General features: G+C 35.5%; 1 protein-coding gene across 2 annotated transcripts; it reads left to right on the top strand.

The window, feature by feature from the left end:
* Positions 1 to 15234: 15234 nt before the first annotated feature.
* Positions 15235 to 22566, top strand: LOC139840216 (protein FAR1-RELATED SEQUENCE 3-like). Of its 2 annotated transcripts, none has more exons than XM_071830441.1 (6): positions 15235 to 15390; positions 16667 to 18900; positions 19372 to 19461; positions 20790 to 20939; positions 21536 to 21652; positions 22447 to 22566. In XM_071830441.1, the coding sequence occupies exons 2-6, from the start codon at positions 16762 to 16764 to the stop codon at positions 22489 to 22491; spliced, it is 2541 nt and encodes an 846-aa protein (XP_071686542.1). In that variant the 5' UTR covers positions 15235 to 15390; positions 16667 to 16761; the 3' UTR covers positions 22492 to 22566. The 2 variants fall into 2 exon arrangements, with proteins under 2 accessions (XP_071686542.1, XP_071686543.1); XM_071830442.1 differs by having other exon boundaries at positions 15370 to 15419.
* The last annotated feature ends 545 nt before the right edge of the window (positions 22567 to 23111 follow it).

Raw genomic sequence — 23111 nt, 5'->3', positions numbered from 1 at the left:
TAACATATGAATATTATGTGATATATTAATCTCTTAACGTGTTTGATATTATGTGATAGATGTCTACCTCTAGAACAAGTCCCATTGACTCACCTAATAATAATGAAGAGTCAAATGTAAATTGGAATGATTTGTGGACTGATTCACAAGTTCCCGAAGAGGAACCGGAAGAAGAGTCGGAACCGGAAGAAGAATCGGAACCGGAAGAAGAATCGGAACCGGATGAAGAAATAGAACCGGTGGGGGAAATAATAAAACGGTTAAGTAAAAGAAAATCCTCAACCAACCGACCAAAGTTAATTATGGTCAATGGTGTTTCCGCCAAGGAAGCAAAATATTGGGAGGATTACCAATTCTCCGATGAATCGGATTCCGACGAGAATTCCGATGATGTTATAGAAATTACCCCAACTGAATTTAAAAAGGCAAAAGAAAATAATAAGGGAAAGGGTATAAAAATAGAGAAATCTAATTCCAACCCCGATGAACTTTATATGTATCGTCAACCCCCGAAGTCCTTAAGTTGTAACAATGACCCGGGAACCTCTAAACCACCAGGTTTTTCTAAACCAATGTGGACAACGACGGCTCGTATTAGGGGAACATCATATATCCCTAGAAACTTGGCAAAACGAACCAAAACCGAAGAAGAAGAAACGAGCGAGTCGGAATAAGATAGTTGTATTCGTGTGGTGTAATATATGGAATATAGTGTTCTTATGCTTTATGATATATGTAAAAATTGCTTGTATTAATAAGTATTTTTTTATGAATCTAACTCTTGTCTATTTTACAGTTTAAAAACACAAAATGGATAGACAACCCAATATTTTAAGAGACCTACCCGGAGACATGATTGATGAAATCTTGTCTAGAGTCGGCCAGAATTCTTCGGCACAACTATTTAAGGCGAGATCAGTTTGTAAGACATTCGAAGAACGTTCCAAGAATGTCTTGGTTTATAAGAGACTTTCGTTTGAAAGATGGGGGATATCACATTGGGAAACCCATAAGTTACGATGTGTTTACTTTGACGCATATATTGCGGGGAACCCAAATGCTATTTTACGCAACGGGTTAAGAAATTATTTTGACTCAATATATCCGAATATTGGACTTCGTGATTTAGAAAAAGCGGCTAACATGCAACATAAAGAAGCATGTTATGCTTACGGATTAGTAATGTTCGCTTCTCACCAAAGTGAGAACAAGAACATCGGGCTACAACTATTAAACAAAACGTTTCCACAAGTGACGGAGTCGGTAATTGGGGTAAGAAATGAGGTTTTTAGATTATTACGGGACTGTTGGACATTACGTAACCCTCGTCCCTTTGATGACGTTACAACACGCTGTCTTATCAACGGCCATAACGGTTATGTTGCACAAGACCAAGGATGGGAAGTAGTCCTAGTAAAACCAGAATGCATGACTTGTTTCTGGACGTATGAATTACGTGTCTTTATTGCCTTTGCTGAACGACTTGTGTACTAGCTAGAATTGTCTTCACAACTATCTTGTATCAAAGTTATTGTGTGCTATATTTCATGCTTTATGTAAAATAAGCGGTATTGTAAGTTTGTAAAATATTGTATAAAAGTTTGAACGCGAAATATTATTATAATCAGTTTTTCATATAGAATTGTAGTAGTTGAATTGTATATTAGCTACTAAGTATGAACTTAACGGGTAGGTACTACCCGAATTTAAACTTATAAAACGCTAATATGAAGAAAAAGCTTTTATAAATGAGTTCATATTATGCTACGAAATACTATTAACTACTCTTAATATTCTGTATGATTAACTTGTTCCATTTAACTATTTTGAAGGAAATGGCACCGACTACTCGACACACCGTGAATATGAATGAAGAGGAATTCCGTACTTTTCTAGCTTCAAACATAGCCGCAGTACAGGCTGCGCTACATACCAACAATAACCTTGGATCTAGCAGTACGGGAAATCGTGTAGGATGCACCTACAAAGAATTCACTGCCTGCAAACCTTTGGAATTTGATGGAACCGAAGGACCGATCGGATTGAAACGGTGGACCGAGAAGGTTGAATCGGTGTTTGCCATAAGTAAGTGTACTGAAGAGGACAAAGTGAAGTACGCTACGCATACCTTCACAGGTTCTGCGTTAACATGGTGGAATACCTATCTAGAGCAAGTGGGACAAGATGATGCGTACGCACTACCGTGGTCAGCATTCAAGCACTTGATGAACGAGAAGTACCGTCCCAGAACCGAGGTCAATAAGCTCAAGACAGAACTTAGAGGGTTACGAACCCAAGGATTTGATATTACCACGTACGAAAGACGATTCACAGAATTGTGCCTATTGTGTCCGGGAGCATTCGAAGATGAGGAAGAGAAGATCGACGCATTTGTGAAAGGATTACCGGAAAGAATCCAAGAAGATATAAGTTCACACGAGCCCGCCTCCATACAACAGGCATGTAGAATGGCTCACAAACTAGTGAACCAGATTGAAGAAAGAATTAAAGAACAGACTGCTGAAGAGGCCAATGTGAAGCAAGTCAAAAGAAAGTGGGAGGAAAACGGTGATAAGAATCACCAATACAACAACAACAGCAATTACAACAATAATCGCAACAATTATCCCAACAATCGCAACATCAATCGCAACTACAACAAACGGCCCAACAACAACAACAACAACAACAACAACAGCAACTACAACAATCATCCCAATAACAATAATAACCGCAACAACAACAACAACAATCAGAAGCAACTATGCCAAAGGTGTGAAAAGAATCACTCGGGGTTCTGCACCAAATTTTGCAACAAGTGTAAAAGAAATGGTCATAGCGCGGCGAAGTGTGAGGTCTACGGACCAGGGGTTAATAGAACGAAAGGAACAAATGGTGTCGGAACGAGTAATGGCGGAGCAAGTAGTGTCGGAGCAAGTTATGCCAATGTAGTTTGTTATAAATGTGGAAAACCAGGCCACATTATTAGAAATTGCCCGAACCAGGAGAACACGAATGGACAAGGCCGTGGAAGAGTTTTCAATATTAATGCGGTAGAGGCACAGGAAGACCCGGAGCTTGTTACGGGTACGTTTCTTATTGACAATAAATCTGCTTACGTTTTATTTGATTCGGGTGCGGATAGAAGCTATATGAGTAGAGATTTTTGTGCTAAATTAAGTTGTCCATTGACGCCTTTGGATAGTAAATTTTTACTCGAATTAGCAAATGGTAAATTAATTTCAGCAGATAATATATGTCGGAATCGAGAAATTAAACTGGTTAGCGAAACATTTAAGATTGATTTGATACCAGTAGAGTTAGGGAGTTTTGATGTGATAATCGGTATGGACTGGTTGAAAGAAGTGAAAGCGGAGATCGTTTGTTACAAAAATGCAATTCGCATTATACGAGAAAAAGGAAAACCCTTAATGGTGTACGGAGAAAAGGGCAACACGAAGCTACATCTTATTAGTAATTTGAAGGCACAAAAACTAATAAGAAAAGGTTGCTATGCTGTTCTAGCACACGTCGAGAAAGTACAAACTGAAGAAAAGAGCATCAATGATGTTCCCATTGCAAAAGAATTTCCCGATGTATTTCCGAAAGAATTACCGGGATTACCCCCACATCGATCCGTTGAATTTCAAATAGATCTTGTACCAGGAGCTGCACCAATAGCTCGTGCTCCTTACAGACTCGCACCCAGCGAGATGAAAGAACTGCAAAGCCAATTACAAGAACTTTTAGAGCGTGGTTTCATTCGACCAAGCACATCACCGTGGGGAGCTCCTGTTTTGTTTGTCAAGAAGAAAGATGGTACATTCAGGTTGTGTATCGACTACCGAGAGTTGAACAAACTTACCATCAAGAACCGCTACCCACTACCGAGAATCGACGACTTATTTGATCAACTACAAGGCTCGTCTGTTTATTCAAAGATTGACTTACGTTCCGGGTATCATCAAATGCGGGTGAAAGAAGATGATATTCCAAAGACTGCTTTCAGAACACGTTACGGTCATTACGAGTTTATGGTCATGCCGTTTGGTTTAACTAATGCACCAGCTGTGTTCATGGACCTTATGAACCGAGTGTGTGGACCATACCTTGACAAGTTTGTCATTGTTTTCATTGATGACATACTTATTTACTCAAAGAATGACCAAGAACACGGTGAACATTTGAGAAAGGTGTTAGAAGTATTGAGGAAGGAAGAATTGTACGCTAAGTTTTCAAAGTGTGCATTTTGGTTGGAAGAAGTTCAATTCCTCGGTCACATAGTGAACAAAGAAGGTATTAAGGTGGATCCGGCAAAGATAGAAACTGTTGAAAAGTGGGAAACCCCGAAAACTCCGAAACACATACGCCAGTTTTTAGGACTAGCTGGTTACTACAGAAGGTTCATCCAAGACTTTTCTAGAATAGCAAAACCCTTGACTGCATTAACGCATAAAGGGAAGAAATTTGAATGGAATGATGAACAAGAGAAAGCGTTTCAGTTATTGAAGAAAAAGCTAACTACGGCACCTATATTGTCATTGCCTGAAGGGAATGATGATTTTGTGATTTATTGTGACGCATCAAAGCAAGGTCTCGGTTGTGTATTAATGCAACGAACGAAGGTGATTGCTTATGCGTCTAGACAATTGAAGATTCACGAACAAAATTATACGACGCATGATTTGGAATTAGGCGCGGTTGTTTTTGCATTAAAGACTTGGAGGCACTACTTATATGGGGTCAAAAGTATTATATATACCGACCACAAAAGTCTTCAACACATATTTAATCAGAAACAACTGAATATGAGGCAGCGTAGGTGGATTGAATTATTGAATGATTACGATTTTGAGATTCGTTACCACCCGGGGAAGGCAAATGTGGTAGCCGATGCCTTGAGCAGGAAGGATAGAGAACCCATTCGAGTAAAATCTATGAATATAATGATTCATAATAACATTACTACTCAAATAAAGGAGGCGCAACAAGGAGTTTTAAAAGAGGGAAATTTAAAGGATGAAATACCCAAAGGATCGGAGAAGCATCTTAATATTCGGGAAGACGGAACCCGGTATAGGGCTGAAAGGATTTGGGTACCAAAATTTGGAGATATGAGAGAAATGGTACTTAGAGAAGCTCATAAAACCAGATACTCAATACATCCTGGAACGGGGAAGATGTACAAGGATCTCAAGAAACATTTTTGGTGGCCGGGTATGAAAGCCGATGTTGCTAAATACGTAGGAGAATGTTTGACGTGTTCTAAGGTCAAAGCTGAGCATCAGAAACCATCAGGTCTACTTCAACAACCCGAAATCCCGGAATGGAAATGGGAAAACATTACCATGGATTTCATCACTAAATTGCCAAGGACTGCAAGTGGTTTTGATACTATTTGGGTAATAGTTGATCGTCTCACCAAATCAGCACACTTCCTACCAATAAGAGAAGATGACAAGATGGAGAAGTTAGCACGACTGTATTTGAAGGAAGTCGTCTCCAGACATGGAATACCAATCTCTATTATCTCTGATAGGGATGGCAGATTTATTTCAAGATTCTGGCAGACATTACAGCAAGCATTAGGAACTCGTCTAGACATGAGTACTGCCTATCATCCACAAACTGATGGGCAGAGCGAAAGGACGATACAAACGCTTGAAGACATGCTACGAGCATGTGTTATTGATTTCGGAAACAGTTGGGATCGACATCTACCGTTAGCAGAATTTTCCTACAACAACAGCTACCATTCAAGCATTGAGATGGCGCCGTTTGAAGCACTTTATGGTAGAAAGTGCAGGTCTCCGATTTGTTGGAGTGAGGTGGGGGATAGACAGATTACGGGTCCAGAGATTATACAAGAAACTACCGAGAAGATCATCCAAATTCAACAACGGTTGAAAACCGCCCAAAGTCGACAAAAGAGCTACGCTGACATTAAAAGAAAAGATATAGAATTTGAAATTGGAGAGATGGTCATGCTTAAAGTTTCACCTTGGAAAGGCGTTGTTCGATTTGGTAAACGAGGGAAATTAAATCCAAGGTATATTGGACCATTCAAGATTATTGATCGTGTCGGACCAGTAGCTTACCGACTTGAGTTACCTCAACAACTCGCGGCTGTACATAACACTTTCCACGTCTCGAATTTGAAGAAATGTTTTGCTAAAGAAGATCTCACTATTCCGTTAGATGAAATCCAAATCAACGAAAAACTCCAATTCATCGAAGAACCCGTCGAAATAATGGATCGTGAGGTTAAAAGACTTAAGCAAAACAAGATACCAATTGTTAAGGTTCGATGGAATGCTCGTAGAGGACCCGAGTTCACCTGGGAGCGTGAAGATCAGATGAAGAAGAAATACCCGCATCTATTTCCAGAAGATTCGTCAACACCTTCAACAGCTTAAAATTTCGGGACGAAATTTATTTAACGGGTAGGTACTGTAGTGACCCGAACTTTTCCATGTTTATATATATTAAATGAGATTGATGTTTACATGATTAAATGTTTCCAACATGTTAAGCAATCAAACTTGTTAAGACTTGATTAATTGAAATAGGTTTCATATAGACAATTGACCACCCAAGTTGACCGGTGATTCACGAACGTTAAAACTTGTAAAAAACTATATGATGACATATATATGGTTATATATATAGTTAACATGATATTATGATAAGTAAACATATCATTAATTATATTAACAATGAACTACATATGTAAAAACAAGACTACTAACTTAATGATTTTGAAACGAGACATATATGTAACGTTTATCGTTGTAACGACATTTAATGTATATATATCATATTAAGAGATATTCGTACATCATAATATCATGATAATATAATAATTTAAAATCTCTTTTGTTATTATAAACATTGGGTTAACAACATTTAACAAAATCGTTAACCTAAAGGTTTCAAAACAACACTTACATGTAACGACTAACGATGACTTAACGACTCAGTTAAAATGTATATACATGTAGTGTTTTAATATGTATTTATACACTTTTGAAAGACTTCAATACACTTATCAAAATACTTCTACTTAACAAAAATGCTTACAATTACATTCTCGTTCAGTTTCATCAACAATTCTACTCGTATGCACCCGTATTCGTACTCGTACAATACACAGCTTTTAGATGTATGTACTATTGGTATATACACTCCAATGATCAGCTCTTAGCAGCCCATGTGAGTCACCTAACACATGTGGGAACTATCATTTGGCAACTAGCATGAAATATCTCATAAGATTATAAAAATATGAGTAATCATTCATGACTTATTTACATGAAAACAAAATTACATATCCTTTATATCTAATCCATACACCAACGACCAAAAACACCTACAAACACTTTCATTCTTCAATTTTCTTCATCTAATTGAACTCTCTCAAGTTCTATCTTCAAGTTCTAAGTGTTCTTCATAAATTCCAAAAGTTCTAGTTTCATAAAATCAAGAATACTTTCAAGTTTGCTAGCTCACTTCCAATCTTGTAAGGTGATCATCCAACCTCAAGAAATCTTTGTTTCTTACAGTAGGTTATCATTCTAATACAAGGTAATAATCATATTCAAACTTTGGTTCAATTTCTATAACTATAACAATCTTATTTCAAGTGATGATCTTACTTGAACTTGTTTTCGTGTCATGATTTTGCTTCAAGAACTTTGAGCCATCCAAGGATCCATTGAAGCTAGATCCATTTTTCTCTTTTCCAGTAGGTTCATCCAAGGAACTTAAGGTAGTAATGATGTTCATAACATCATTCGATTCATACATATAAAGCTATCTTATTCGAAGGTTTAAACTTGTAATCACTAGAACATAGTTTAGTTAATTCTAAACTTGTTCGCAAACAAAAGTTAATCCTTCTAACTTGACTTTTAAAATCAACTAAACACATGTTCTATATCTATATGATATGCTAACTTAATGATTTAAAACCTGGAAACACGAAAAACACCGTAAAACCGGATTTACGCCGTCGTAGTAACACCGCGGGCTGTTTTGGGTTAGTTAATTAAAAACTATGATAAACTTTGATTTAAAAGTTGTCATTCTGAGAAAATGATTTTTATTATGAACATGAAACTATATCCAAAAATTATGGTTAAACTCAAAGTGGAAGTATGTTTTCTAAAATGGTCATCTATACGTCGTTCTTTCGACTGAAATGACTACCTTTACAAAAACGACTTGTAACTTATTTTTCCGACTAGAAACCTATACTTTTTTTGTTTAGATTCATAAAATAGAGTTCAATATGAAACCATAGAAATTTGATTCACTCAAAACGGATTTAAAATGAAGAAGTTATGGGTAAAACAAGATTGGATAATTTTTCTCATTTTAGCTACGTGAAAATTGGTAACAAATCTATTCCAACCATAACTTAATCAACTTGTATTATATATTATGTAATCTTGAGATACCATAGACACGTATACAATGTTTCGACCTATCATGTCGACACATCTATATATATTTCGGAACAACCATAGACACTCTATATGTGAATGTTGGAGTTAGCTATACAGGGTTGAGGTTGATTCCAAAATATATATAGTTTGAGTTGTGATCAATACTGAGATACGTATACACTGGGTCGTGGATTGATTCAAGATAATATTTATCGATTTATTTTTGTACATCTAATTGTGGACAACTAGTTGTAGGTTACTAACGAGGACAGCTGACTTAATAAACTTAAAACATCAAAATATATTAAAAGTGTTGTAAATATATTTTGAACATACTTTGATATATATGTATATATTGTTATAGGTTCGTGAATCAACCAGTGGCCAAGTCTTACTTCCCGACGAAGTAAAAATCTGTGAAAGTGAGTTATAGTCCCACTTTTAAAATCTAATATTTTTGGGATGAGAATACATGCAGGTTTTATAAATGATTTACAAAATAGACACAAGTACGTGAAACTACATTCTATGGTTGAATTATCGAAATCGAATATGCCCCTTTTTATTAAGTCTGGTAATCTAAGAATTAGGGAACAGACACCCTAATTGACGCGAATCCTAAAGATAGATCTATTGGGCCTAACAAACCCCATCCAAAGTACCGGATGCTTTAGTACTTCGAAATTTATATCATATCCGAAGGGTGTCCCGGAATGATGGGGATATTCTTATATATGCATCTTGTTATTGTCGGTTACCAGGTGTTCACCATATGAATGATTTTTATCTCTATGTATGGGATGTGTATTGAAATATGAAATCTTGTGGTCTATTGTTACGATTTGATATATATAGGTTAAACCTATAACTCACCAACATTTTTGTTGACGTTTTAAGCATGTTTATTCTCAGGTGATTATTAAGAGCTTCCGCTGTCGCATACTTAAATAAGGACAAGATTTGGAGTCCATGCTTGTATGATATTGTGTAAAAACTGCATTCAAGAAACTTATTTTGTTGTAACATATTTGTATTGTAAACCATTATGTAATGGTCGTGTGTAAACAGGATATTTTAGATTATCATTATTTGATAATCTACGTAAATCTTTTTAAACCTTTATTGATGAAATAAAGGTTATGGTTTGTTTAAAAATGAATGCAGTCTTTGAAAAACGTCTCATATAGAGGTCAAAACCTCGCAACGAAATCAATTAATATGGAACGTTTTTAATCAATAAGAACGGGACATTTCATTGCCCTCTTGGCAAGTTTAGTCCCTCAAGTTTCAAAGCGGGTGCGGGAATTAACCAAACGAATATTTTAAAAACGCTCGAGTAGACGAGTGATGTTATAATTAAATAGCGGGAATATAATGAATGTTACTCACGGAAACTATTAATTTAAATACGAAAGATTATGTTTTTTTTTTAAAAAAAAAAAAAAGACGGTGTTAAAATTAAATTTAACGGAAAAACGCGGGATGTTACATTATCCACACCTCAAAAGAAATTTCGTCCCGAAATTTAGTTGGAAGTAGTAGTTGTTGAATCTTCCTCGAGATTTTGCGTTGCCAATTCTACGAATGAGGGAGAAGTACGTCCTAGGGTATTTCAACGAATTTTGACGGTCGGGATCATATGTTGTTTTAAGGTTTGGCTTCACGATTTATGGTTTCAACCGGTCCTCCTAGGAAGTGAGGGTTATCGTCGATAGTGAGTTCATCAAAGGAGATAACAAGTTCTCGTTTCGCAAAACACGTCCTTGAGTTGATACATCGAATGTAGGATAAACGGAGACCCAAAATGAGTCGGAAAAGTCTAAATGGCTAGCGACGGGTCCAAAACTCCCCAAGTTTTTCAAAAGGATTAAAATATCACGGATTTTGTTTTCTATGCTTCCCGAAACAGACTACACCTCCTCAAGGTGCGACTTTTAATATTACGCGGTTCCCCATGGAATTAGAAAGGTTTACGTCTAACATCGGCGTAGCTCTTGGTGATTACGAGTCGCGTAGGGTTTTACCTGAATTTGAATAAATTTTCTCGGTTGCTCATGAATAACCTCGGCCCCGGTGAATTGATCATCGTTTACTTGGTTCGACAAAGGAGAATGACGTTTCCGGTCACATGTGGTTTCAAAAGGAGTGACGTTAAAACTCGAATGAAAATCATTGTAGTACGAGGATTCGGTTAAAGGAAAATACTTTTCTCAAGTAATTTTGAAGTTGGTAATACAAACTTGTATTATGGTTTCCAAGGTTTAAATCGCATGTTTTTTTTTTTTTTTTTTTTTTTTTTTTTTTTTTTTTGGTCCGTCGGGTTGTGGAAGGTACGCGGTACTCATGTCTAAACGCGGTCCCGAGGCTTTTTGTAAGGTACTCCAAAATCTAGAAATGAAACGAGGATCTCGATCCGAAACGGGGTATATTTCCCTAAGGCATATTGAACAAGTTTGCTAGGAATTGAAAACGTTAGCTAGGACAAGTTTCTCAAGAAAATTCGCGTCGCGGAAGATTTATCGGTTTCCAAAAACGTTCGTCGGGGCAAGTTCTTATCGGGTTTTGAAAACGATTGTTAGGACTATCCACCCTCGCGGCGAATACTTGTATGACGTGAATAGTCGCTCTCCATTGAGAATTTAGAATAAGGACCTCCTGAACCGGAAGTACGAGGGTGATGCAAGAGAAGTTTCCGCCCCGATGTGAGCATAACGAGTAAATTGTAGTTAGTCAATAAGACTGCGCGAGGACGAGCTAGTATACCCGTGTGACATACGGTTGAAGTCGAATGGAATCGGTAATTCATTCGGAAGCATAAATATAATTTGACAATAATTGAAGGTGTGTCCCCGGTATGGTTGTTATAAATATTCTCAGAGTTTTCGGATGTCCAAACCTGAAAAGATGAAGTCATGTACATGGCACATGGTGGTGTTTAGGTTGATCGAGTCTAACCACCATCACGCGTCACTAGAACTTTGGTATGTCTTACCGTAATATAACCACGTTGATCGAGTGTCGTTATATTACGCTAACTCATACCTCCATTCCCACATCACTCTATAGATTCAAGTTCGTGTAATCGTGAAGTTTAAAATAAACAAAGTGTAACGACGTCTCTAACGTGACTCGTATTAAATCGAAAGAATTAGTGCAACTATAAAGAAGCGTTCCCCGAGGGAAGTGTATAAATGATTGTTAACGTCAAATCGGTTCGATTCAAACAATAATGTATTTAGGCATGAAAAGAGTAACGAGTCATGATAACGAGTAGCACGCAACCGTAGTGATAAATGTTGATGACGATACTCACCTAGAGTAGTGATGGTAGTAACACCAAAAAGTAGATAGTAAGGAACACCAGTGGAAAACCGATAGTAAGTTGAAACGGTGGCAAATAACAATCCGGGAGACAGAGTTCCCGAACAAGTGTGACTAATGAAGTCGTCGTCATCCATACGTGTATGAATCATGAATTTACGTGTGTTACCAAAAAGTGGCGGAATACGAGTTCGTATGATGAAGGTTGGGTACCATTAAAAAGTTTGCCTAAGAATGAGTCAAGTATAATGCACAAGTAGTCAAGTAAGTGCTATCTATAGCAAATGTATGTCAGAATGCAAATGCTAACTATCCGGTTGTAGTCTAGACTCACTAATGCGTCCTAACGACTCTGTTAGACACACTAATGCACGTCCTAGTTCCCTACAACCAACGCTCTGATACCACTTGTAACGACCCGACCAAAACCGTTATTGACGGCGTCGTTAACTTAGGTCCCGTTGCGTGGTCGTAGTCCCTATATGAGACTCGTTTGACCAAAATTATGTCGCGTTCATTTGAAAGGTACAAAGTTTAGTTTAACAAACGAATCGACAATAAGTTTAAGTTTACAAGGTTATAAAGTATGAATGAAATAACTTGCGACATAATTAGTTTGAAAACACAGTTGCTATAAATAGCGTAAGTATGTAAACAAAAGCTTGAATCCAAAGGTGCTATCACTAGCGTATGTATGTATGTATCTTGACTCCAAGCAAATAATCAGAGTGTATGCATGTATGCTTGACCCCAAGCAAGTATGAATGTACGCGGAAGCATATATCAAATAGCCATGTATGAACCTGAGAAACATATAGAAAACTGTCAACGAAAAACGTTGGTGAAATCATAGGTGTATTAATAAAAGTTATATTTTGAACCACAAGATTTAGTATTTCCATAAATTGATCATCCAAAAGTTGCATTCCAAAAGTTGGTTCGCGAGCACCCAATTATCAAGACTTAACGTTTCCTTCCATAGAACCCCATCACAATAGTGTTAGAACATACACTGTTTCCCGAAAATATATTTCATCCGTAGACGGTAGCGAACCGTCCGTAATGAGGGTTTGTCAAACCCGTATGGCCACACAATATAAGTTCTCGCTTACACCCTGCAAGTGTAACTAATGATAATCGAATTGAGGATTTTTGTTCTAACTCGCTGTGGAATGTTTGTTTTCCTTGTACTTGTGTTCAAAGTATAAAAGTAAGTAGTACAAAATGTAACAAAGTATATGTTTCTCAGCCCACAATTTAAAGTATAAAAAGTTGTTGAAAAGGTGGGACTATGATCTCACCTCGAGTGCACGAGTATAAAAGTACTTCACAAAGTAACGTATGCATGAAAGTTGCTTAGCCTTGACCTAAACAAGTAAGTTGTATCAATTAACCGGTTACGACACAAGGTCGGGTGAAATGTGTTCAATTAGTCCTATGGCTCGTTACGACTCAATTAAGTATAGCATGTGAATCACGTTGTCAAGTTTCATACAAGAAACAAGTATAAAAGCATGTTAGAATGATTGTATAAAAGTTTGGTTAAGTTTGACTAAAAGTCAAACTTGGTCAAAGTCAACGAAAAAGTCAACACGTTCGGGTTCGGTCCCGAACTATTTTTCTGAGGTTTTTATTCATATATAAGCATATTAGAACAAGTTTCATGTGAATCGGAGGTCGATAGCTAGTCAAACATTTCGCGTGAAATGCGCCAAAGTGAGCAGAATCTGGCCAGGCGATTCTGCGCGCCGCGCGGGGATGTGGCGCGCCGCGCCACTACCTGGCCAGAGAATTCTGGTCAGTTTTCAAAGTATGCACGAACCAAAACACAAACAATCACATTTTATGATCCGCAAACAATTAGAACATGTATTTTATATCATCGGAAAGCTATTTCGACAAGGAATACAACTAACCACATATCATTAATCAAAAACATCATTTACAATAACCGAAAACTCGTCAATTGATCAAGAAGGGTTTATTTTCAAAGTTTCAAGTTCGTAAAACGTATTTTATGATTCGGGAATCCAATTTACACATACGATATGCCGTTTTGAAGGTAATGAAGCATACATTACAACTAAACACTTACTAATAACATTTCATGGCATTCGAAACATCAAAAGCTCGTTTTAAGTCTATCAAACCCTAACCAAAATCCGCCAAAATCAATATTCATGTTTTTGAAGTTTCCTTAATCAACCTACGCATCAAAACGAAGCTAGTGATACTAGTAACACAATTAAAACATGCACTTTAACAATCTAACAACATTAACTCATCCAAAATCAAGGATTAAGCTAACCCATTTCAAATGTTCAAACTAGTTACTCAAAACAACGAATCGAGCAAACAAAACATATATTCGTGTTATACACGAGCCATAGACACTAACTAACACAATTTCAAGTCAAAAACATGAATTTAAAGAAATCTAGAGTTTTAGAAATGTTACCCAAACGAGATGAAGTTTGTATCAAAATGTAGAGGATGAAGAGAGGATCACGAAAATGTAATCGGATTTGTTGTGAGCTTCCAAGATTGAATTTAGATGATGAATGATTGAATTGGGTGTTTGTGTGTGTTCTTGATAGAGAGAAAGAGAGAGAGGTGGAGGTGATTGAATGGAGGAGGGTGAAGGTTGACTAGTTGACCTAGTCATCTCTTTGCCCTCTTGGCAAGTTTAGTCCCTCAAGTTTCAAAGCGGGTGCGGGAATTAACCAAACGAATATTTTAAAAACGCTCGAGTAGACGAGTGATGTTATAATTAAATGGCGGGAATATAATGAATGTTACTCACGGAAACTATTAATTTAAATACGAAAGATTATGTTTTTAAAAAAAAAAAAAAAAAAAGACGGTGTTAAAATTAAATTTAACGGAAAAACGCGGGATGTTACAAGAAGTCTTTCAAAGATTCTAGACCTAGTTTAACATAATGCAATCGTAACAGGGAATGATGCGTACCTGGCCATAAATTTAACGGTTTTCTAAATGACGAGTTTTCATCACTTGCCCTTGGCGAACTGCCGAACTACCAAATGGTGATTTAAAAGTTGACAGAAAAAACTAAGAATTTGAATCGTTGTTGCCGGTACTGCCAGGCCAAATTCGCATTCTGACAGCACCGCCGAATCATTGTTTCCCGCCCAATGCAAGGCGGTAGAGATTTCAGATTAATGTGGGACCAACAGTAAATGAGGACACATGTCGATAATTGAATGGTTACCTCCGGGTGAAATATCGTATTCGGCGATCCATACGTCCATATTTGAAAAGCTGTCTTGAGTTATATTTATTTATCGTTATTTATTATTATTTATATTTATATTTATATTTATATTTATATTTATATTTATATTTATAATTTATATTTATTAAATAATTAAAAATAAATTACTAATGCTTAGGTGTTTCGCGGGGTTGGGTCCGAACCGCTGACTATGTCCATCAACAAACAAAAGCATTCCTCTTCAAACCCGAACCACCCTTAGATCTTAATCCAACGGTCATCGTCTCGCGTCCACTTTATCATCACAAATCTACGCGACACCTAACATATTCTCCACTCTCGCCGGTGAAGCAATTAACGGAACCCTAACAACCATCACGATCATCTGTAAGCTACTTTTCCCCGTTCAATTAGAGGTATACATACATATACATATACATATTACATATATATGTATATTATGTATATGTATATATACGAATAACTAAATATATTCATACGTATCCTATATGACTATATTCATGAATTTGCTTATACGTTCCTGCCTGCTTTAATTGAAGCTAATTGTATAATTTGATTATTGCTTATACCTTTGTATGAGCTTACGATTAAATTGATTCAAAAATTGCTTACATTGTTATACAGTGAAAGATATTTGTACTGGAAATAGCTGAAAAGATGTTGTACTTTTGAAATAGATATTTGTTGTACCTTTTTATATCTGAATAAGATAAGACTTTGAAACTGATTTTATAAAAATGCTTATTTATTTTATGTCTGAATAAGATATAGATGCTAGGTTTTATTCTTACAATTTGTGTACATGTGTATGCATATACATTTACAGTCAATAAGTCATATGTAACTGATTCTGTGATGAATCATATGCAATTGAACATTGCAAATAATAATCAATAATAGAAGGATGATATATAAGCTTTAGGTACATTGTTGTACTATAACCTAAAAGGTTATGAGGTATCTTATTTATTTTGCCCAGTTGTTTTAAGATTTGTATATGTACGCTTATATGTATACGTATTGGCAGAGTTCTATATAATAATGTGGTTGAATAAGTAGGTATCATGTCACATCGTTTGGTAAGCAACATAAAACATGTTGGGATTTTTATATATTGCAGTGTAACTGTTGGTTCTCTTTTAGAAAATAATGTTGGCTTTGAACAGAGGATTATACACTTGAATAGAAGTATGTGATAAACCTAAATTAGGTTCATTTGTGTATGTTTATAGAAATAAATATTTAATTGGTTACTTAGATTAACCTCTTTAATGATATGGCTCTTGTAACGTTATCAACGCAATATATAAGCGGGTCACATCTTTGTTTAGTCTACCTTGTTATTATTATTTAATGCAATATGCAATATTACATTTCCTTAAGTAGGTAACTCCATGCTAGGTTTAGTTAAGTAATATGACCCAGAAGTTAAGTTTAAGCTCTTTGTTACTCGAGGTAGTATAAGTGAAGATCCTATCTGAATCATCAATGTTATTCCTTTATAGACATTGAAATTTTAACAATGCAATAATTCTGTACTGATCTATTACTGTGCAATATCTTTTGTATTTAATCTATCTGATTTTATTAAAATCTATTACAGCTGATGTAATATTTGTAATATATTTTCCTTTTATCGCAGCCGATTTTCTCTAGTGTTAACTGAGGAGCAAATTCATTAATGAAATTTAATAGCTGAAAGGATGTGAAAAATGTTCATACGAAGTGTGCTTAATTATGGATGTCGGATTAATGAGTGTTGAAGAGGAGACCATGGGTCAACATAGTGTTGCCTTTGATCGATTTGATGATACAAACGGTGGGCCCGAACCCTCTGGATTATCCACGTACCAAGAGAATAATATGAATACGGACCCACATGTTGGTTTAGAGTTTGCTTATATAGAAGCTGCCAATACTTTCTACAATGAGTATGCTAAACGGGTCGGGTTCACAACATGTGTTAATCAAATTATCCGATCCACATGTGATGCAACCCCTCCAGTGTGTGAATTTTTATGTACAGCATCAGGTGATGGCTGTAACGCTATGCTTAGAATCAAGTCAAAAAGTCAAAATAGCTGGGTTGTAACAAAATTTATAAAGGAACATAATCACCCAATCACAAATGTTCGTAAGTTGAATCACCGACGTCAAAAACGACAGCATTCTGGTACTATGTTAGGTTCTGTCCCTAATGGTGTTATGTATCTGTCTAAATGTCCTTCTATGGAATCAAATCGTGCAGTACAAATTGTTGATTCTATAATTAATTCTGTTAGGCAAACAAGTATCAAAAGGTCATTAGGAAAAGATGCTCAGAATCTTCTAGATTACTTCAGAAAAATGCAAGCTGAGAACCCGGGTTTTTACTACGCTATACAACTAGACGATGATAACCGTATGGCTAATGTGTTTTGGGCCGATGCTAGGTCTAGAACCGCTTATACCCATTTTGGTGATGCGGTTATATTTGACACAATGTACCGAGTGAAAAACTATAAAGTGCCATTTGCTCCATTTACTGGGATCAACCATCATGGTCAAACAATTTTGTTCGGTTGTGCATTGCTTCTAGATGAATCCGAATGTACATTTACATGGCTTTTTAAGACGTTTCTTGCTGCCATGGGTGATCGTGGTCCGGTATCTATAGTCACCGATCCCGAAAAATCGATACAAGCTGCAGTTGCAAATGTTTTCCCTGGGGCCCGCCACTGTATCAACAAGTGGCAAGTACTTAGAGAAGGTAATGAAAGGCTGGCACATGTTTGTCACATGCATCCTAATTTTCAGACTGAGTTATACAATTGCATTAACTTGACAGATACAATTGATGAGTTTGAATCCTGTTGGAACTTTATTATCGATAAATATGATCTTAGAAGTAATGATTGGCTGCAGTCAATATTCGATGTGCGACAACAGTGGGTCCCGGCATATTTTCGCGACACCTTTTTTGCTTTCAATCAGAGTTTTGAAAGTTCATTTTTTGATGGTTATGTAAACGAACACACTACTGTTCCTTCGTTCTTTAGACAGTATGAACGAGCTTTGGAAAACTCATTTGAAAAGGAAATAGAATCGGATTTCGATACTATTTGCACCACACCAGTATTGCGAACACCGTCACCGATGGAGAAACAAGCAGCAAATTCATATACAAAAACAATATTCTCAAAATTTCAAGAAGAGTTAGTTGAAACATTCGCGTACACTGCAAATAGGATCGATGGTGATGGTTCTGTAAGCACATTTAGGGTTGCAAAATATGAAGATAACCAGAAAGCGTATATCGTTTCTTTAAGTATTGCAGAATTAAGAGTAAATTGCAGTTGCCAGATGTTTGAGTGTTCAGGTGTTCTTTGCAGACATATTTTAACTGTTTTTACAGTGTCAAACGTTCTCACATTGCCATCTCATTACATTCTTAAAAGATGGACTAGAGATGCAAAATGTGACTATTCGATAGAATTATATGTAAAAGGGCATGAACCTGAGTCGTTAAGTATTCGTTACAACCAATTAATTCGTCAAGCTATCAAATTTGCTGAGGAAGGGTGTGTTACTCGAGATACGTTTAGTGTAGCAATGGGTTTTTTAAGAGAAGGTGGGAAAAAGGTGGCTGCTGCAAAGACAAATGTGGCTAGTTTTACACCGCGTAGTTCACAGGTTAATGTGGTTGGTTATGATAACCGTAAGACTGGGTCTACTGTACCTGATGTAACACCTTTGTTGTGGCCCCGCCAAGATGAAGTAACAAGACGGTTTAATCTTAATGATGGTGGACTTTTGGGTCAACCTGTTAATGATTTAAATCTCCCTCGAATGGCTCCCGTATCTCTTCGACGTGATGATGGCCATCATGACAACATGGTATGACATGATTTGTTAAGAGTGATCATTTTGATAATTCAATCTTGAATGGGCTGGGTGCAATGTGATTCATCTTTAATGGGTTGAATTGATTAATGGCTTGAAAGGAAGCTGGTCAAATGGGCTAAATTCCACAAGAACTCCTAAATCTTCTTTTTAAAAATTGTTGAACTATAAAAATCATTGTAATCATATATCACCAAGTAGGTATTTATTTATAATAAGATATAGAATATAAAAAGTATTTCGGTTCAACCTGGTATATCTTGACCCGTTGCCCCAACTACTTGTTCTACCACCTCTATGTATCATTCTTTAGTTAGTACGAGGGATTAGGCATGTAAACCAGCCGAGCCTAATCTATTTTCAAACTCGGGCTGCTTTTAAGCTCGGCTCGAAACGGATTGAGCTTGAGTAGCTTGCGAGTAAACTTGGCTCGTTTAACTAATACTGTATTTTTGTTTTGTACAGGCAACTCTTCCTTGTCTTAAGTCAATGACATGGGCAATGGAAAACAGAGCTTTGCCTCCAGCAAACAGGGTAGCTGTAATAAACCTCAAGGTATGCATTTCACGCTTTTATTTTTTAATATGCATAAACTTCTAGTTGCTTTTGAAGATATTCAGTGCATTACAAGAAACTGTAGTGAACATAAATTGGAAGACTAGTGGGAACTGTATTCAGACAGTTTAAAAAAAAATAGTGGGAAAATGCTTTTAAGATTCTCATCAATTACCATTTAGATTTCTGTTATATCAAACAAATTATTAGCCTAAGGCCTCACATTAAAAGAATGAAAAAACACTAAATGATTGAGTGCTCTCAATTACTTTTTACCAACTGTATTTCTTATACATATTATGCGTATTAGAACGAACAAAGTAACTATATCAAGTATTTATCTTTCAAATTGAAGGCTTTCAATGTAAATGCATATATTTGATTGGAACCTTTGATTTTTATTATCAGCATTATCGGTGATTTAACTATAATATCAAGTCCACGTCTGTATTGTGAAGTAATTGTGGGCCTTAATTAAAGTTTCCATAATCTATTCAGTAAATCTTCTACTAATCATTCCCCAACTTCTTTATAGTCATGTAAGTATGTAACTGATAAAATATTGAACCTTCGTAGCATATATTTATAATAACATAATTGACATATGTTTGTTTCTATTGACTACCGTTAACCTACATCTATTATAAAATTATATTTGATTCTGGTTTTCTATAAATCCATTTTAAATCTGCTTAAATGTGGAGACCCCCTAATCACTAGCTATTTATGGAAAAACATGAAATTTTGAGGTATTCTCTCATACTATATAGAAGTCTAAGAACAGGAAAATCTCATTATTGCACTTTGCACACTCCTCCCTTTAGTTAACCAGCTGCATTGCGTTTGTGTCAATTTTGCTTAATTGGCACTAAGGCATAAAAAGATTGTACTTTGAATATTTATGGAATTTCACTTCATTCCATTAAAATCCTGATGTTGAGATCTAAACCCCATTTAAAGTATTTGCCTACGTGTCAAAATCCTTAAAAACCTTCAATAAAGCCATATGAGGAGTCTTTTGAACACGTCATAACGATAGAAATAGACAAATACTCCATTTAATATTTTGAGTTGGAAGGTTCTCAGTCACATTTTATCTTTAAAGAGGTCGGTGCTTGTCTTCTTAAAAAGTCAATTTAATCTCATTTCCACCCCAACAATATACCAAACTCATGTGGAAGGCATAAAAAAGCATAATTTTTTTTTATTATATCTTTTAAGGATGATCAGTAATAGAGCACGTGAATATCATATCATTGCTGATTCCTGTAAGATACTGGTTATTTTATATAATTAGTTTTCTAATATAAAAATATTGCTATATGCAGTTGCAAGATTATAGAAGGACCCCACCAAGTGAATCTGAGGTTAAGTTTCAGCTATCTACAGTTACTCTAGAGCCAATGTTGAGGTCAATGGCTCACATCAATGAACAGCTCTCAGCCCCTGCTAATAGGCTTGCTGTCATTAATTTAAAGGTATGAAATTAAGATACTTTGTTTCCATTAGATGGGTCAAATTTTAGTACTGTTCAAAGTGGGTTGGACCAAGTTTGGTTCAACCCACAAACACTTATCTGCCTATTTTCAAAAGATTATATAAATAATTGATGAACTTAGTTATGATTTCAAATACAACAATCTGACTGTTGAATAAAATGATTTAGACCTTGAGTGACTTTCAATCTTTTGGCCCAAATGACCTTTCCTTCATTTACCTAAAATTTTCTAGTTTACCTGTCTGAGGTAAATCATAGCCCAAAATAATGGGTCAAAATTGTCACCTCTAATTTCAATAAAAAAGTGAATTTTTTGACAAAAACTATTGAAGTTAGAGGATTTTTTATAATTCTATCTTGGTTGTCTATTACATAAAGTAGGTTAGATGTCTTTTACACATTAATATCAGAACCATTAATAAAATAGGTTATAAAAAATTCAGCATCGTCTATTAGTTTAAGATGATAAGTTGTTGAAAAATATGAACTCACAATAAGAACATGTAACGAGTATCATAACCTGAGTTTGTATACTTTCATATATACCGTTGGTCTAATATGCTTTTGTGTTTCTAGCTTCAAGATACAGATACCACATCAGGAGAATCGGAGGTGAAGTTTCAGGTATCCAGAGACACATTAGGGGCTATGTTGAGATCAATGGCTTATATCCGTGAACAACTTTCAAATGCAGTAAGCTTTCAACCATTTAGCAGTATGTGCATTCTATATCTATATATTCTATATATTTGATTAAAACAGAAAAAAATAGTGTTCATATCTATGGATATTTACTTGCATCGTGTAATCTCTAATAAAGGTGGCAAGATGGGTAGGTCAGTTATAAAGGGTTGAAAGTGGCCATGATTTGGTATTGGTGAAACAGGTCAAAACTGGTTGACTAAACCACACACTTATCTGTTTCTTTTCATTTTTAAAAAGAAAATATAAGTAGTTATGCAGTAACCGTTATTACAAAAACCAATATCAAAGTAACATTTTTAATGATCAAATAATGTATTTACGAGTGCATTGATTTGTTCCCGTTTCGTAACATCTATTTTTATTTGACCTATTTGCAAAATAAAGTTATAAAACACAATTCAATTTAGCCCGTCATAAGTAAATGGGTTTCTGTTGACTTGCTGGTCTGCTACGTCAGATCAATGATGTTTTGTTATAGTTCTTATCCTCACTACATTGTTGTTGATCTTATTTGTTATTACTTATTACTATATTTAGTAGGTACATTATTCTACATTAGAAGCCATGGAATCATGTTTTATATGTATACTTTTACTTTTATTTAGACCATAGATAGATAGATGTATTGCATAGTAAGCTTACTACTTGGTCTTCGATATATCACTTAAAAATATGTTATGTCACCTGCTAGTTTTACGTTTTATACAAAGCCTTATATGTAATTTCAGTTTGTAGATACATTCCCAAATACGTTTTTTAAGAAAGATGAATCTATTTTGCAGGCTGAATCACCATCAGAAATGGCTTCAAAGAGACCAAGGAAATAAAGAACAATCCTCTTTTTAGTTCTATAACCAACCCAAAATACCAACAACAAATTTAAGTTTCTTTTTTTTGTTATTTTTATTTTTTATTTTTTTTATTATATACAAGTCAATTAAGTTATTAATCTAGTCTAATTACATATTTATGTTAGATTTGGAGCATTAAGATAGAAAAGGTGTTGTAGATTCTCACCAGTGAATTTTTGTGTGTTAGTCGCCATTGCTGATGTAATTTATTGTATATGCTTCCCAATGTTACCAATCGCTGGAGTTGTTGATAATAGTAATATGTTTTTTAGTTATTTAACTTAGTTTCAGGGTTCAAAGCATGATATTTCTCTTTTAAAACAATATGATTTGGTACGTATATATTGTAGATCTGATTTAAAGATCTCATATGTAGACACAATGGCGGAATCAAAAATTGTTTTTGAAGGGGCGGAAAATTGTTAACAGGTTTGAAATTGAAAATGACTACGCATTGTAAATTGTCAATATTGATCGGTAAAACAACTTAATAGCTTAAAATCGAACTTTAACTTGTTTTTTTTCCCAATCTAGGAACTACACTGTTTATTATAGTATATGTATAAATTTTATAATAAAATATAAGAATAAAAATT

Source organism: Rutidosis leptorrhynchoides, chromosome 4, assembly GCF_046630445.1.
Source record: "Rutidosis leptorrhynchoides isolate AG116_Rl617_1_P2 chromosome 4, CSIRO_AGI_Rlap_v1, whole genome shotgun sequence".
Lineage (NCBI taxonomy): Eukaryota > Viridiplantae > Streptophyta > Magnoliopsida > Asterales > Asteraceae > Rutidosis > Rutidosis leptorrhynchoides.
The sequence above is the reverse complement of the archived record's forward strand: the minus strand, read 5'-3'. Positions and strand labels throughout refer to the sequence as shown.